The sequence below is a fragment of the Triplophysa rosa genome, linkage group LG2 (genome assembly GCF_024868665.1).
Source record: "Triplophysa rosa linkage group LG2, Trosa_1v2, whole genome shotgun sequence".
NCBI lineage: Eukaryota > Metazoa > Chordata > Actinopteri > Cypriniformes > Nemacheilidae > Triplophysa > Triplophysa rosa.
This window is the reverse complement of record NC_079891.1, coordinates 4,197,825-4,215,861: the sequence shown is the minus strand read 5'-3', so window position 1 is coordinate 4,215,861 and position 18,037 is coordinate 4,197,825. Positions and strand designations below refer to the sequence as shown.

At 44.2% G+C, this 18,037-nt stretch overlaps 1 protein-coding gene across 2 annotated transcripts in view; it reads right to left on the bottom strand.

Moving 5' to 3' along the window:
• The window catches only part of setbp1 (SET binding protein 1), a 73,049-nt gene that overhangs the window by 41,019 nt on the left and 13,993 nt on the right, over window positions 1-18,037 (bottom strand). For both annotated transcript variants that reach the window (XM_057353499.1, XM_057353491.1), the window contains one exon: window positions 17,117-17,711. In XM_057353499.1, coding sequence (XP_057209482.1) covers window positions 17,117-17,587 — 471 coding nt within the window. In that variant the 5' untranslated portion in view covers window positions 17,588-17,711. The remainder of the gene's footprint in view (window positions 1-17,116; window positions 17,712-18,037) is intronic.

Genomic DNA, 18,037 nt, shown 5'->3' with positions numbered 1-18,037 from the left:
TTCGGGTGGAGAGCCGACTCGTCCGGCGTCAACAACGTCGATCCTCCAATCTTCCCTGGCGACGTCAGCCCTTGTCGCCCAACGAGACTCCCTCGGCTTCTGATTCCGGTTCCGAGCCCATGCAACTGGGTCTGCTTTGCCTCACCCCTCAGCAGAAGCAGCTCCGTGTGGCGCAGGGTCTTTGCCTGTATTGCGGTAAGGCTGGCCACTTCGCTCTTCGGTGTCCTTTAAAAGATCGTGCCCACCGGTAAGACGGAGAGTTCTGGTGGGCGCCATAGATTGTTCAATCTCTCCTCTCGATCGAGCTCAGCTACCCTTCAAGCTGCTTTTCCAGGGACTCACTCATTCCGGCCACGCCTTACTCGACTCAGGGGCCGAGGGCAACTTTATTGACTCCACCACGGCCCAGAATTGGAGGATTCCGGCGGTTCCTCTTGCCGAACCTATTGAGGCCTGGTCACTGGCGGGCAATCTTCTCACAACCATCACTCACGTCACTCCTTGTGTAAGTCTGCTCCTATCTGGTAACCACAGTGAGGAGATTGTGCTGTACATCATTGATTCCCCTAAGAGTTGTATCGTCCTGGGACATCCATGGTTTGTACAGCACAACCCTCACGTGGACTGGAGGAACAGTTCTATTCTTTCCTGGAGCCAGTATTGTCATGTGTCTTGTTTGGGTCCTGTCTCTTCTCCTGTTTCTGTGTGTTATGTTCCGCAGGTGCAACCTTCTGACCTCACTGACGTCCCGGTGGAGTACCACGACCTCAGCATGGTATTCAGCAGGTCCCGGGCCACCTCGCTTCCCCCACATCGCTCCTTCGACTGTGCCATTAACCTCCTCCCAGGCACTTCTCCGCCCAAGGGTCGCCTATACTCCTTGTCTGGTCCTGAAAGAGAGGCTATGGATCAGTACATCCAGGAATCACTCCTAGCCGGGCTCATTCGTCGTTCTTCTTCCCCGGCTGGTGCGGGGTTCTTCTTCGTTCAGAAGAAGGACGGCTCCCTGCGACCGTGTATTGACTATCGAGGGCTGAATGACATCACCATTAAGAACAGGTATCCCCTACCTCTCATGTCTTCAGCTTTCGAACTTTTGCAGGGAGCCCGGGTCTTCACCAAGTTAGACCTCCGGAATGCCTATCACCTTGTCCGCATCAGGGAAGGAGACGAGTGGAAGACAGCATTCAACACCCCCACGGGACACTTCGAATATCTGGTTCTTCCTTTTGGTCTAACCAATGCTCCAGCTGTCTTCCAGGATCTTGTCAATAGCGTTCTGGGTGACATGATTAATATATTTGTCTTTGTGTACTTGGATGACATACTAATTTTTTCTCCCTCGCTCCAGGTGCACACCCAGCACGTTAGGCAGGTCCTTCAACGCCTGCTCGAGAATCAGCTATTTGTCAAGGCGGAGAAGTGCGAATTCCACGCCGAGTCGGTTACGTTCCTTGGCCATATAATTTCCTCAAGGGGAATCAAGGCGGACCCTGCTAAGATTAAGGCTGTCGCCGAGTGGCCCACCCCTGACTCTCGTAAGGGCCTACAGTGCTTCTTGGGTTTCGCCAACTTTTATCGGCGATTCATCAGGAATTTCGGCCAAACAGCCATGCCCCTTACCGCATTGACCTCCACCAAGGAACCCTTCAGGTGGAATCAAGACGCTCAGGTAGCCTTTGACTCACTTAAGTCTCGTTTTGTCTCTGCACCTATTTTGTCTATTCCAGATCCTGAACTCCAATTCGTTGTAGAGGTTGATGCTTCTGATGTCGGGGTCGGCGCAGTCTTATCCCAACGGTCTCCTCGTGATGGGAAGGTGCACCCCTGTGCCTTCTTTTCTCACCGCCTCAGTCCTGCAGAACGTAATTACGACATCGGCAACAGAGAGCTGTTAGCGGTGAGATTGGCTCTGGGCGAGTGGCGCCATTGGCTGGAGGGAGCGGCGCAGCCGTTCTTGGTCTGGACGGATCACAAGAACTTGGAATATATTCGTTCAGCCAAGAGACTGAGTTCGCGCCAGGCCCGCTGGGCACTCTTCTTCGGTCGTTTTAACTTCACTCTCTCGTACCGGCCCGGGTCTAAGAATCTCAAACCCGATGCCCTCTCCCGCCAGTTCGAGGCCGATGGGAGAGTTCTACCCAACGAGACCATTCTCCCTAGGGGAGTGGTGATTGGGTCCCTCTCCTGGGGCATCGAGCGACGGGTGATGGAAGCCGGTCGAGGGTTGCAAGTTCCAGCAGAGTGTCCAGGGGGTAGGTTGTCGGTTCCGGCTGCGCTGCGCTCCGAGGTCCTTCGGTGGGGTCACTCATCCAGGCTGGTTTGCCATCCCGGTACTCGGGGAACGACGGTAGCCATCCGCCGACGTTTCTGGTGGCCGTCACTGGCCGAAGATGTCAGACAGTTCGTGTTGGCCTGCCCGACTTGCGCTCAATGCAAGACATCCAATTGTCCTCCCGCTGGTCTGCTCCGGCCCTTACCTATTCCCTCCCGCCCTTGGTCCCATGTCGCTCTTGATTTCGTCACAGGGCTTCCCCGGTCAAGTGGCAACACCGTGGTTCTCACAGTGGTGGATCGCTTCTCCAAGGCGGTTCATTTTATTCCTCTTCCCAAGCTCCCCTCCGCCCGGGAGACCGCTCAACTGATGGTGGACCACGTCTTCCGGCTCCACGGGTTGCCGGTCGATGTGGTTTCTGATAGGGGTCCTCAGTTCACCTCCCGGTTCTGGAGAGAATTTTGCAGACAGATCGGGGCCTCTGCGAGTCTGTCTTCAGGTTTCCATCCCCAGACCAACGGGCAATGCGAGCGGGCCAACCAGGATCTCGGTCGTATGCTCCGCTGTCTGACATCCAACAACCCGAGTTCCTGGTGCTCTCAGCTCTCGTGGGTAGAGTACGCCCACAATTCCCATCCATCAGCGGCGTCAGGTATGTCCCCTTTTGAATGCTCCATGGGTTATAATCCTCCCTTGTTTCCATCACAGGAACCCGAGGCTGCGGTCCCGTCTGCTCTGGCCTTCGTCCAACGCTGCCGGCGCACCTGGAGGAGGGCCAGAGGGGTCTTGGTCCGGACCGAAGGACGGACCAAAGCAGCAGCCGACCGCCACCGGTCCTCTCCTCCTACCTACGTCTGTGGTCAGCGGGTATGGCTCGCCACCAAGGACTTGCCTCTCCGGGTGCCTTCTCGCAAGCTGGCACCCAGGTTCATTGGTCCATTCCGCATTTCCAAGGTGGTTAATCCGGTGGCAGTCAGGCTCAGACTTCCTCACACTCTCGGGCGGGTTCACCCTGTTTTTCATGTTTCCAGGGTTAAACCTGTGATCCACTCTCCCCTCTCTCCTGCCAGCATGCGACCCGCTCCTCCCCCCCCTCGTCTAGTGGATGGCTCTCCCACCTACACGGTGAGGAGATTACTAGACATACGTCGTCGCGGCAGAGGCGTCCAGTACCTGGTGGACTGGGAGGGTTATAGCGCAGAGGAGAGAAGCTGGGTACCCACACGGGACATCCTGGACCAGGCTTTGATCGCGGATTTCCACCGGCGACGAGGTGAGCCCCTTCCCAGAGCGCCTGGTGGCGCGGCTGGGGGGGGGGTAATGTCAGGTTTCGGGTCTGAGCACCTGCTGGTTTTGTCTTGTTTACGTTTCTTTTCGCCGAGCACATGGGACAAACCTTTTTGACAGTTCTACACGTGCTTGGTCTTTACTTTTGGTTGCCCCGCCCTCCTTGTTATCCACTCATCACCGCACACCAGTTTCTACTTCTGCTAATCACACCCCACCGGTTTCCACTCGCGCTAATCTTCTCTCTCCCTTCTTATTCTCACTGAATTCCTAGGTTTCTTGTCAGTCCGTTAGTTTTTTCTAGTTCGCCTGACTTCCAGTCTAGTATTTTCTTGTCGAGTCTTGTCCTGTCTGGTCCAGTTTGATTCGTGGCTAATTTGTTCTGTCTGTCTAGGCTCCAGTCTCTTGTGCACCCTGCTTGGTGTCCCCTTTCTCACGCAGATCGTTGCGCTGGTGGCTTCAAAGGGGTTTGTTCGAGTGGATTTACCAGATTCTTCCTACTGGGGTTGGTTCGAGTGGATTTACCAGATTCTTCCTACTGGGGTTTGTTCGAGTGGATTTACCAGATTCTTCTTACTGGGGTTGTTCGAGTGGATTTTCCTGATTCTTCCTACTGGGGTTTGTTCAAGTGGATTTACTAGATTCTTCTTCTGGGGGTTGTTCAAGTGGATTACCAGATTCTCCCTTCGGGGTTGTTCAAACGGATTTATCAGATTCTCCCTTCGGGGTAGTTCCAGCGGATTACCAGTTCCCCACCACTGGGGCTTGTGTGCTGTACTCTCCGTGACTCTCTCCTTGAGTTTGGCTCTACAGCTTCACCCAGACTCTTTGTGTTTCCCTCGCCATTTTCCCCGGCCGAGCGCTCGAGCCCTTTTCCCTGTGATTTTCTGTTTGCCTTACCCTGTTATAATTTCTGTTTGATCTCCCAATAAAGCTGTTGTGACCCTGCATCTGACTCCCGTCCTTCTGGCGTGACACGGTTGTCTCAGATAAGGGGAAAACGGTGTTGTTTTTATTACTGCATTTATTATGAATAATGGCTATATTTACGAAAAACAGCTGTTCATCTCCCCCAGAACTCTACTATACAAAGGCTCTGCCCTATAAGTGCGTGGGGCACATGAATGCGATCGGCATTCACCCGAAGATGTGATAATAGCGTTCAGTTTCTTGCACAGATCAATTGACTGATTTATAAGACGCTTATTTAACGTCACAAGGGGCAGGGATTACTTTTGTGTTGAATGTATTTGTGTTTTTTACTTTTATTGATTTAACTTTAATTAATTCAACCAAATATCTTCTTGAAAAAACAATGCCACCCACATCTTGGATGTACTGGAGAACTGTGGGTGAGTAAATTAGTAGCAATTTTTGGGTAAAGTAATGCATTAAGGAATATAAATTACAGTTAAAAAGACAATATCCCTTTTAATTTAATATCATGAAAAGGCACAAATACTGGATGCAATATTTGTGTGCATGTTTTAATATATGGCCTTTAAGTAACAGCAACAAAAACAGTATAATAGGAACAAAACGAAATAAATAACAGAAATACAAAATAACAGAAGAAATGAGGATATGGTAAAAAAACTGGCCCGCATTCTACTTATACTTTTGGAGTCTGGCCCTCAAAGAAAAGTAGTTGAAGACCCCTGATGTAGGATATAGAAAGTAATTAGTAATAAGTAACTAAATACTTTTTGGAGAGAGTAATTTTTACAGTAATCTAATTACACTATTGAATATGTAATTAGTAACTAGTAATCAATTACTTTTTTGGAGTAACTTACCCAACACTGGTCTCAAGTGACACAAAAGTGTGAGTAGGGCAATTGAGTATGGTGGACTTAGTAGTATGAAGTGGACTGGAAGGGTGAATAGCGGTAGCAAATCGCCATATGGACAATAAGGCAACACCGTCAACATGGATCTTTGTATACTCTAGATTCACAATCACACGTGCATGTCTTCATGCCACGGTTCTCCACAAGGTTAGATTGCCGGGTTTGTGAGTTACAGTAACTTGCCTTTATTCGACAGGATGTTTAGCTAATTTCATGTGTTAATATAAAATCTGGTGGCCATATCCACTTTTGCTCCTCCTACTGAACGCAATCCATGTTAAGATGGAGAGAAAAGTGCAGTTCTGTGTAAAATAAATCCACTCCTCCAGAGAACGCCAATAACATTAGAGGCCGTAAACCGGTGCCCTCCCACATTCCTTGGGCATTTCTCTAGTCCCAAAACTGTAATTTGACATCTGGGCAATATTAACGGAAACTGTGGCTAAACGCGCGTTTTTGTTCCATGAAGCAGTGATAATAAACAGCGCTGATGTGGTGTGGGCTACTTCTAACCCTCATTGTCTATAAGTAAATGAACAGTTGAATACTAAATGAACAGTTAAATACAGTAAATTATGTGGGATGTGACACTGTTAGCTCTTTCAAGTCCTCTATTGTTTATTTTCTTGAAAGGACAGTTCACCAAAGATTTCTCCTGATTTACTCACCACCCATGCTGTTCCAAATTTAAACCATTTGTTCCTCCATGAAAAATCGTGCTTGGATACTGTTTTTTAGTATGAAAGTGTGTGACCATCTGCTCTTAAATTTCATATAAAAAAAGGCCTGAGAATGAATAAAGAATGGACTGAAATTTTAAGTCATTATTCACTGACATAAACTTGGCAGTCACTATATACTACCATACAAACCTAGTACAATGTGTTCACTAAAATATAATCAAGTTAACATATTCATTTCTTTCATCGTAAAACTAAAGTCTTAAACTTAAAAAGTTAAAATTCGAAAATTTTGTTTTAGTGTATAATTTTACTTAAAAATCTTCCTGCCAATGAAATGCTCATTTGCCTGAGCAGATCCTAGAAAACTGGTCATTTCAATAGTGAACTATACAAATCCATGACAAACATCAATTTCAGTTCTCCTCTTATCCCTACCATTCAAACAAGTTGACCTGCATAACTTGCATTTGGTCGTGTTGGTAACGGTTGTATGGTCTCCTCATTTCAGATTTCCAATCAATCAAAGATCAAAAGCCAAACAAAATGACTGTAGACATGTTAAACACTTTTCTTTAGAAGATGCCAGTAGGGCTGCAGTTATCGATTATTTTAGTAATCGAGTATTCTACTGATTTTCCATCGATTAATCGGGTATTCGAATAATAAGTACTTTTTCTTTATTAAAGAGCAATTCTAAATATACAAGAGAAAATAAGACAGGTCTCTTAAATTGAACAACTAATTTGTTTCCTTTTTAGAAAAATTAACATATTTATTGCTGAAATTGCATACATTAGTATCTGTGAAAACTAAACCCATTTAGTACATTCCATTGCCATATTACATTTAAAATGCCACATAGGCCTAATACAAATGTATAAATAAGAAACATTAATAAAAATAGAAGGAATAATTTAAAAGGTAAACAACTAACTTCAGCGTATGCATGATGCATTTAGTTTATCTAAATTAGTTTTAGTTTCTTTTTTTACTATTAAATAGTAATATATTTGTCCACATAAAAATACCGAGTTAACCGGACTTTTATTTTGGCAGGTCGTCGGAAGACGCTTATTTTTTAGTGCGTTAGCTTCACTCAGTAAAATGTTCTGAAATAAACTCTCAGAGCAACTCTGGAGATGAAGTTCATGTGTTCATGTCCTCATAAAGCGCAGACGCAGATAAATTCATGAGCATCACGCGTGTAGCACGTTAAACTGTGATTTAAAAATCTCCGTCATTGACGGATTTTTTATACCAGTGACGGGAAAATGAGAAGGCCGTCCGTCATTTTGACGGATTATAATGAGGGCAGTTTGTAATTCCCCTTTTTATCGAGTTTGTAGCATCCAATCATTTCCTTTCATCAGAACGTGATCGTAGGGATGTGTACGTTTCCCATCGATTAGGCTATAAACGCCTCGTCCATTCAGGAAAACCCGCGCAGGATCAGCGGAGACTCACGGTGCGGAGCCAGGGACGTGTATAAACAAGGCAACTATGAAGGCCCGCCACCGTCTAATTTGTTTCGCCATAGTTTCAAAACGAACTGAAAATCTTATTGCACTTTCTATAATAACACAGCGATCTCTAACGTTGTTTGTGGATCTGATTCTGCAAAGCATGCATCTGTCATGCAACCCGGTCTCATCAATCTGCGTATAAATAACACGAGTTCACGCTTTCCGATTGCGTGTAATCAGACCCTCTCGTTGCGTGCTCTCATACACACACAGGCGCGCACAAACCAGTGGTGCGGCGTTTACAGACTTTTTCCTTCAGAGAGCGATAGGGAGTAGTGTCATTTTGGATAAACCTTAACTTTCAGTGAGTGGAAAAATGTCTCTCTGCGTCTTCTCCGTTCATGACCTAACAGCAGCTTAAAGTTACTTGTAAGTGAGTAAATGAATGATTACAAAATGGCGTGTACAAGCACCTGTCATTGTTACTGACTAGACATATGAACATTTGTCTGTATTTCTTTTTTGTCGGACAACAGAAACATTAAATATGTAAATGACGTCGGCTTTATTTGGCATTAAAATACAGCAAGTTCGTGTATGTCGCAATGACGTCACAAACATGCAAATGAGCAGGTAATATCACCTTGCACCATAGTGACGATTAAAAATAGATTATGACAGATTTTTTTAGAGCCCGTCTGTCATGAAAAGTCTAGCGCAACCTCTGCAGTAGTTCTCCTCAACTTGCTTTGCTTCATGACATTACATTGACATCAATTAACAATCCAACACCGAGCTAAAATTTTATTCCAAAAAGATGGTTTATGATCCCCTGCTGTCTACTAGAGCTAATTTTGGTTCGCGACCCACTAGAAGACCCCTGATCTTTAGATGAACCAACGAGAATGTGAAGTCAAACATGTGCAATCAACTAAAAATCTATACCTGAAAGTTAAGCATTCGGATGACATTGCAGTGTGATGGTGTTGTGTAAAGTGAAGCTTGCTTATGTTTTAAGAAGAGCACATGTGTACGGTTCACACACAGCACTGGCATAGACACAACCGAATGACTGTGTGAGCCTGCCACTAGAGGCCTTGAAACACAGTCCTGTGTACAGATTTGAATAAATGATATTCTTTGTGTGTACGTGAGGCGCGGCGCTCGTAACAGAAATATTCACGGATTAGATGTGGCTGGCAACAGTCTGTTTATAGAAACCACCAACCAAAATGTAAAGGTCTCACCAGGGGGGGATTCCAGTTGTGTAAACCATGACCCGCGTCTGCCTCTCACAGTCAACATAGACTACCAGTCTGACTATACACGGTTTCAGTATTGCCAAAGTACTTACATAGTACATGTGAATGAAAGAAATGAAAAAGATTCAAGAAATAAAGCTCAACAGATACTAAGACATACTTGATATGTCTTAGTTGACACATAATTGATGTAGCATTGTTGGCTAAATGGGCCTGTTATTCTACTTCGTATGAGGCTATTGGCTGACTCATACCGTCAAATCATTTGCACGGTCTCAAATTGGTCTTTTTCTCCCCCCAACATGAACTCAACCCATCCCCCTGCCCTACCTATCCACCAGGTCAAAAAATATGGCCATCTACTCTATTCTAAATCTATCTTCATAAAGACACACATATCATTCCAACCAAACTGCTCAGTCAATATATCAATCTCATTAGTCTTAGTACCAGTCCTAATAGCGATATCTTTATTTCATGGACACCGGGTTTGGGATGATCGAATGCAATGGGAGAAAGTCTGAGGAGGAGGGTTAGTCTGAACGGAGAGGAGCAGCTGGTCTTTCAGCTGTAGTAAATCATAGCGACTCAGTCCAAACCCAACCCCCATACCCCTCCAAAGAAAAAAAAGCACTTCCAGCCCAATGGCCCAAAAAACAAAGACAGGGACCACTAGCTGGCAGCTGGTGAGAAGTCATTTCAGATCAAAACCGCCACAGTGAGAAGTCACAAATCCTTCATGGTGTAAAAACACGAGGAACAGAAAAATTCTCTTATCAAATATTGTATGATTTGTTACGAAGTGCTAAGCAGCTGTAGTTCAAATTAAATTAGCACGTTTTCTAAAAACAATGTGATTGGGGACTGTGTGAGTAAAACTTGCTGGCATGATGTTAGGGTGTTGTGGTTGGTTGCAAGGGTGTTGCTATGCAGTCGCTAAGACATTTGTGGCGGTTCTTAGGAGGTTGCTATGAAGGTGGGGATAAGTTGTTTACAGTGGTTGCTGTTGTATGCCAGCCCAGAAGGTCCATTCAGAGCAAGAACAATAGCCGTAACAATAACTATAAAAATCACATTTTAAAAATCATTCTAAATTTAAGAGAAAAGCAAAGTCCGAACCACAACTTCCCATTTGACCATGTGTTGTGCCCTATTATCACCATTATCAAATTACTACTATATGATCATATGTATCATATCATATGATATGCTGAATTTTCTAACGGGGGAGCCGGACCCCCTAGTACAGGAAAATACATTTAGCCCCATTGTCTCACTAAATTCTGTGGGAAACACTGTTTGTGCAGTGTTAAAAAACTGAAACAGGAAGTTCTTCCGGAACAGTATTGTTTACGTCTTCCGAAGTGGTCTATAGTTATCGTTATATATCTTGAAAAGACGTTCCTATTTTTTTTACTATATGCACACAACAACGACATGTAAACATTGTAGAAATTACAAGTCAGAGGCAGAGGTCGGGTTAACCGAAAATTCTCCGTCATTGACAGATTCCTCTTTATGTCAAGTTGGTAGCATCCAATAATTTCCTTTCATCAAAACGTGAACGGTGACCGGAGGAAAGGACGCATGTTTCCCATTCATTACTTATAAATGCCTCGCTTATTCAGGAAAACCCACGCGGGATCAGTGGAGACTCGCGTTGCGGAGCCAGGCTCGTGTATAAACAAGGCATTAGACTATGACGGTCCACAACCGTCTAATTTGTTTCGCCATAGTTTCAAAACAAACTGAAAATCTTTTTACACTTTTCATAAAAACACAGCCGTTGTTTCTGGATCTGATTCTGCAATGCATGCATCTGTCACTTAATCAGACCCCTTCGTCGCATGCTCACGCATAGGCCCGATTTACATTTCGTGCCTAAAACACCGCTTTCTCTCTTCAAATGATCCGCGCTTCACTCCGAAAAGTTGAGCTATTTCCATCTCTATGCGGCGAAAAGACGGCGAAATGTGAATCGGGCCATACACACAGGCGCGCACATTGGTCCCGCGGTACTTACAGACTTTTTTTCCTTCAGAGAGCGATAGCGACTAACTTCATTTTGGATAAACTTCAACTTTAAATAAGTGGAAAAATGTCTCTCTGCGTCTTTTCCGTTCAGTGAGCGGCAGAAGCAGCACATTCATAACCAAACAGCAGATTACTACAAGTTACTTGTAAGTGAATGAATGAATGAATGGTTACAAAACAGCGTTTACAAGCACCTGTCATTGTTACTGACTGGACATATGATTATAAACATTTGTCTGTAATTATTATTTTATGTCTGACAACAGAAACATTAAATATGTAAACTACTTCAACTTTATTGGGTATTCAGTTGTATTAAAACACAGTAGTTCAGAGAGCAAATGCAGTTACATAGCAATGATGTCACAAACATGCTAATTAGCACGTAACATCACCTTGCAGCAACACCACAGTGAAGGGTAAAAAATTGATTATGACAGATTTTTTACGAGCCTGTCTGTCAATGAAAAAGTCTAGCGCAACCTCTGGTCAGAGGTTGTAGTTCTTATGTAGCAGCTGACATTAAAAACAAGTTTCAAAATGAACTATTGAGGTATATCTATAATTTGCAATGTACAAAAAAACAGGAAAGGTTGTTCAGGTTATGTTAGCCACAGCCCTGACGTTGCTCCTAAATCAAAAACCACAATTCTAAAAACTCCCGAGGAAACCCATGGCTATAAATGTCTCTGTTTCAAAACCATAAAATGTATTAACAGTAATGCTTATGTAGGTAAAAAGCTTTTTCTAAACTAAATAATAAACCTCTTAACAGTTGAAACATGCTACACATGGTTTACGACTTGAGATGAGCGTCTCTGAAACGAAAAACCACCAGTTAAATAAAAGGAAGTAAAACCACATTCAGGGACTTTTTCTTGCTCTGACAATCTCCTACACACACACACACACACACACACACACACACACACACACACAGAGGTCACTTTTATTTGACTGCCGAACTGCCCACAATTTCCTCCCCGGTCACCACCAACACTCCCCCAATGACAAATAGCTTGTTATAAATACCTCACATCAAGAGGCCGGGGAGTCTCCTATCGACTTGATGTTGAATTAATTTTCTGGTGAATACACTGGACCGGCTCATAATGATTACAGTCCTGTATGAAAGGATGACTCCACAGGCGCTGGGTAATGAAGCTTTAGGAGCAGGGGTTGTGTGACACTCAGATAAGAGATTGGCCAATGTCATTAGTACATAAAAACCAGCGCCCAATGGGAGGGCTGGGGTTTGGACCCACTTGAAAGGGTTTTCCTTATCGCACCTCACAGATTCCTAAATGGATTTAAACCCAAAATTCGGTTCCTGCCGATGTTGTTGATAGAAAAATGCGTAACTGGGGATAACAAACAAACAGAAACAAACAAACAAAAAACATGCCAGGACGGGATAGTCTATGTTTCTTTATTATGTAATTATCACTGGCAACTATGGTTTGCACACACAAGCCAAAGAATATCATACACAAGTCAGCTGGAGAGAGCATGGCCGTAGATCACTGGAGTGAGCTATGCATGTGGGAATGAAGGGCAGACTTTTGATGGGAGAACGAGCGCTAGCTTGTGTACACAGAGACAGAGCTGATGGGCTGTAACCCTGAGTGATGAGCCCGGTGTGTATGTTGAGGTTCTGAAGTGACTGAGAAGTCTCATAGGAGGTTTAACCCTCGCTTTAATATAGGCCTACTAAACACACACAGACAAAACACACACTTCAGCCTTATTCAGCTATCATGCAATCTACACAAAAGTGACATATTGGGATAGCCAAAAATGGCAAATTATTGTAGAAATTTCACTCAAAAATATTTTTTCAATTATTTATTCACCCTTATGTCACTGAAAATCTGTATCAGACTCTTTACTTTGAGAAATGTCTAAGTGGTGTGTGTCCATACAATGGAAGTCAATGGGGGCCAATGTTGTTTGGTTACCAATGTCATTTCAAATATCTTCTTTTGTGTTCTGCAGAAAACGTTTGAAAATACATGTGGGTAAGTCAATTATGAGATGTTTTGGTCACTTTTGGGTAAACTATCCCTTTAATACAGTGTGGTAACCTGCTTGGTTTTTATGACACTAGAAACAAAAGTGCACTGTAGGTTTGTTTAGGAAAATATTCCATTTAAAACAACCCTAAATCAAAATACACTAAACCTATTATTGTATTTTTGCCCAAATATAAAAAAAAATAAAAGCCTGGTCTCCGCTACCTCTCACCCCTAATAGCACCGACCACACCGTCCACGAAAAATAATGAGATTGTCGCACGACTGATGCCCGTCAGAGCGCCTCCTCGAACCCCGGACGGACTACTATTCATAGACCGTACCACCTAATGAAGGCCCAAACACAGATGCGCACGTTGAGAAAATAATCACGCCTGATTGAGCAAAACCAGCAGAAAGATGTGAAGTAAAGCAGTGTTGTCTGATGCTGACGGCAGGTCTTACGAAAAATATTTTGCCGTGCACAAAAGCCAGGCAGCGAAGTCAAGTCCTTTCCTTAATTACCTGCTATTGTATCACCCATCTCCTGCCCATCCCCCGCCCATCCCCCGCCGCAGTAGGGTCCCATTTTAACCAGGCTCCCCATATGCCCTGGCTCACTTGTTGGCCTTTCCTCTTTGCCACCATCTGGCATATTAGTTCAGCCAAAATGAAAAAAAGAAAGAGCCAGACACAATGAGACAGAGAGCTAGCCCATCTGCTCCCTGCCAGACTCCCCGATCATTACTACACAAAAGCTGCATTTACCCTGCTACACAATTCACCGTTTTTAAACCTCTTATCCTCTCCGCCATCTTTGCTCGAAGAGGAAGTTCTCATTTTGGGAGTTGTTTTCTTTAACCCAATGTGTAAAGACGTTGGGTCGGGCCTACTAGTTCAGCTCAGAAAAATGATTTGCCCGGCCCCCTCGGTGCAAGTCGCCGGAGCCTCGCCCTCGTTCTCCCCTGTCATACGCGCACCGATGAGCATGCCCACTCCGGCGGAAATGGCTGACAATCAAAAGTGTTGTCGTCAAACATGGAAGAGTGACGGGGCAAAGATCGCTGTCGTCTGCCCCTCGGAGAGCACCCGCTCATGCATTGATCTGGTTTCTATCTGGCTTGTCATCGCAATGAACTCGCTACTGTGTTAAACCACAGGGGTGATACTGGATACAAATACATTATAGACTTCAAGTCAACTAGGCTTCAGTGTACGCGCGGCTACTATACGACACTGCGGCCCACGCAATATAAAGCCCGGGCACACACAGCCGATGCCAACAATTTTACCAGCTTCAGTGGACGCGCGGCTACTATACGACACTGTGGCCCGTGCAATATAAAGCCCGGGCACACAAAGCCGATGCCAACAATTTTACCAATCAGAATGATCTGACTTCCCGATACGCTCCTCCGCTGTTTCAACATGATGAATCGGACGAAAAAAGGTGAATAGGCAATGTGAGAGTGAAAAAAACATGACAGAATTTTTTTTTGTGTGTGACCCGTTCCTTTAACAAGTGTCATTCAGAAACATTTCCACCAGCCCTTTAAGTGCGCGCAGAACGATTATACAAGCATTTCAGCAAGATGTTTTTCCTCTAAAGACGAAAAAATAATAGATGCCATTTGCGCAACCTTTTGGTTAAGTCCTAATGGAAACGCCAAACACAGTGTGTCCCGACCTCTGCATATTCCGACCGCCTAATTGCACATCCAGACTTGTTCTTTTACAACGCCGGCGAGATGCCTGCCATCTATTCCTGGCTGCGTGCTCACAGTATTGTGTGGGTGAGGAAAAGTTGCTGCATTAAACAAATTTTCCAGCGCAGCAACCCACAACGATGCTTAGCCTGATGCCCAGAACAGATCATGGGCAGAAGCAAGTTAATTCACCCGGGTGCCCGGTTTGTCTAAACTGTAATGGCCTCGGCATTCTGATTACATTAGCAGGGGGAAGAAAGGTTGCGGCCAAGAATGGAGGACGCAGCGAACAGCTGTCGCCGTCCGAGAGGGTTGATGTAAGCCTCTATCCTCAGCGAGTACTGGCTGGTTTCAATTACGCACTAACCCCTGACCCCACGCCGCTTGTAACCGAGAGATGACAAGAGGTGCTGGGCTTGACGCCTGAGCTCCAAACGGAGAGGACAGAATGGGATTTGGTGCCTTTAAATGGGAGTTTGTGGCACCATCCCTCCTCAAAGTGAATGACATTCCATCTGTAGAGTGTCTGGGGGATGGGTGCTGCTTTTCTTTGCCCCTTTGGAGCGGTTTTCTATAGACACGGCTACACTTTAGACAGTGGCGTGAGGCCACCTCTTCTGTTCTCTTCTTCTGGCCCTTTTGACACCGCGTCTGTGGTCAATGAGGAGATTGCCAGAAGGAGACAGCTGCACTTCAGCTTCCCGCCTTACTTCGGCGTTACCCTTTGAGGCTTCTTCTATTTTCCTCTGATTTCTCTATCTCCCTTTCTTCTGCCACAGAACCGTTCGTCTCCGTGGACCAGACGAGTGGTTCATTTCTGAGCCAGAAAATAAGAGAGATTCTAGACGCCCGGCTGTGGCTGCGCAGCAACAGCGTCCTTCCTCCCCGGGCTAAGAAAAATCCTTGGGGAAATCAGATAACATGCAGCCACATACAAAATTCAAGGCCGATAATCAAACCATCAATTGTTGGGATCAAGTCAAATGCGCTTGGCAGACGTGGCCAGGCTTTTAAAAGCGCATCACACGAAACAGCGGGAGCCAGTCTGCCATTGCAATACAAATAATTCATACCCTAAGAGATTACCGTAAAGATTAAAAGACGTTTCAATGCCAGAAATTCCTCAAAAGGAAAAAAACAGGGAACAATTTGAGCCTGCGCTGCATTTACTGAAAGATGCTGATGTTGCTTGTTGCTCTCTGACGCAGTGAGCTCAGATTTTCTCCCTAATTATGGTCAAATTACAGACTCACTGTGGTACCACCACCCTCTCGTCTCATTATTTACAATAGTCCTTCATTCTTCTGCCAGAGGATGGGAAAGTGACATCTGTTTAAAAAAACTTCAAAAAGAATATGCTTCGGTACGCTAAAACAAAATATGACCTCATATGACACTGACTAATTTCCCTGAAACAACTTCTGCTCACCTTGCAAAAATGCTGCTAACTGCAGAGGTACCACTGTACAATGAAAATATCAAATGGCAATATCACTGTAAAAACCATAGTACTGAACGATTACCATATTTGTGCACAATGATATTTCCATTCAGACTTTGAAGAATCCTGTGGTACAACTATAGTAATATCATGGTGCAGTCTAATATAAATAAATTGAAAACAGTACGTTAAGTTCTCTGAAATGTTAAAAAATGACAATTTGGACCACATGTAAGTCAATGAACTCACAGAGTCTAAATGTCACGAAAGGTTAATGACTAGCTGTTATGTTGCTCAAAAGCGCAGACTGGACACACTTCATCTGACAGGCAACCAAATAACTGACGGTCCAGAAAATGCGATCATGTCATCAGCGACCAGCATAAATGTCATCTTTTAGTACCGTTGGAGAACACGGACACCAAAGCATGGGCTGAATATCAATAAAAGGCCATGTCGGAAACAATGTGCATAAATTGTGCATTTGCTTAGAAACAAGCTTGCAAGGTTAACTGAATCAGAATTCATTTCTAAAAGGGATTGCTCATAGAAACATGAATATTTTGTCATCATTTATTCAACCTGATGTCGATCAATTCAAAACATGAATATGACATGTTTTATATGTAGAACACAAAAGAAGATAATTCAAGAAATGTCTCAGTGGTTTAGTGTCCGTACAATAAAGTTTGACTAAGACTAAGACTGCAATGGAAGTTAATAGAAGTCAATGTTGTTTGACTATCAACGTTCTTCAAAATATCTTCTTTTTGTTTTCTGCAGAAGAAAGTAAGACATACAGGTTTGGAATTTTCATTTTTGGTTGAACTGTTCCTTTAAGACCCTAAGCCACAATTTAGTTGTGTAGCACATAGATTTTCTTAATAGAAGTGCATGGAAATACATATTTTCCATATTTCATTATCTGATAATGGCTTGCATGGTCAACAGATTGCACTTCTATCTCTCACAACTGTTATCACCCAAAAAAATGTATATAGCCTAAAGTTTAAACTGGTTATAACAGTATAACAATATGAGATCAACACAACAAAGTCAGGACAAGAAAACAGCATCCTTTCAAAACATTAAAGGTGACTAACCCTCTTTCTGGGGGGTCCTTTATCTTCCTCCTTCCCTCTTCTGCTGCTCCTGCCATGTTTGCCGGCCTTCTGCTCCCCAGGCTGTTTGATAGTAATGCGGATCTCAGGAGGGCAAATGTAGTTCTCCAGGTTCTTAGGAGGCTTCTTGGCCCGCTTGGTTGTTTGGATCTTCAACTTCAGACTGCCTTCTGAAAAACTGGCCTCCTTGATGGAGAACTCCTGATCGTCCAACCCATCTCCCTGTGCCCACCTTTCACTTCCCACATTGTAGGTGGCGTCCACCTCCTTTCCCAGGCCGAGGTCTTCATCCTTGTCACGGTCCTGCTGCTCGCAGGGTAATGGGAGGCTCTTCATCGGACTGGCGAGAAGACCGACCTCACTGAGGTCCGCTCTGTTGATGGTGGTTACAGTGGAGAAGAACTCCTCGTTCCCTTTGGGCCGGGATGTACGGTTAAGATCTCTTTGCTCCATTGAAGATCTCAAAGTTCGGTCCAAGGGTGATTGAGTTGAATCAGAGAGGGATGTGATGGCTTTTGGCTCTACTGCTTCCGGAACCTTATGAATCTGACGAAGGCGGAGTTTTTCCCAGGTGAAACTGAAAGTCACAAAGAATAAATTATTAGTCGATTAACAAGTTAAAACACGCATCCATCACCAGACATATCTGGGTCAAATGTAACCATATAACATAGGAGTGTTTTATATCTATATACAACTTGTACGGTATGTATAGTAGCGCTATGGAATTTTGACTGTTTAATTCTATTGGTTGAGCAGCAAACATATGACCCATGGGAAAATAAATAATGTTTATATGTTTTGCTTTTATTTTGTGCTTTTACTGCTTTAATGAGTTATCTCTTAAGGTTTGGCTTTCTAAATTCCGTCTTTAATTCTTAATTTTTATTTTTAAATTTATTT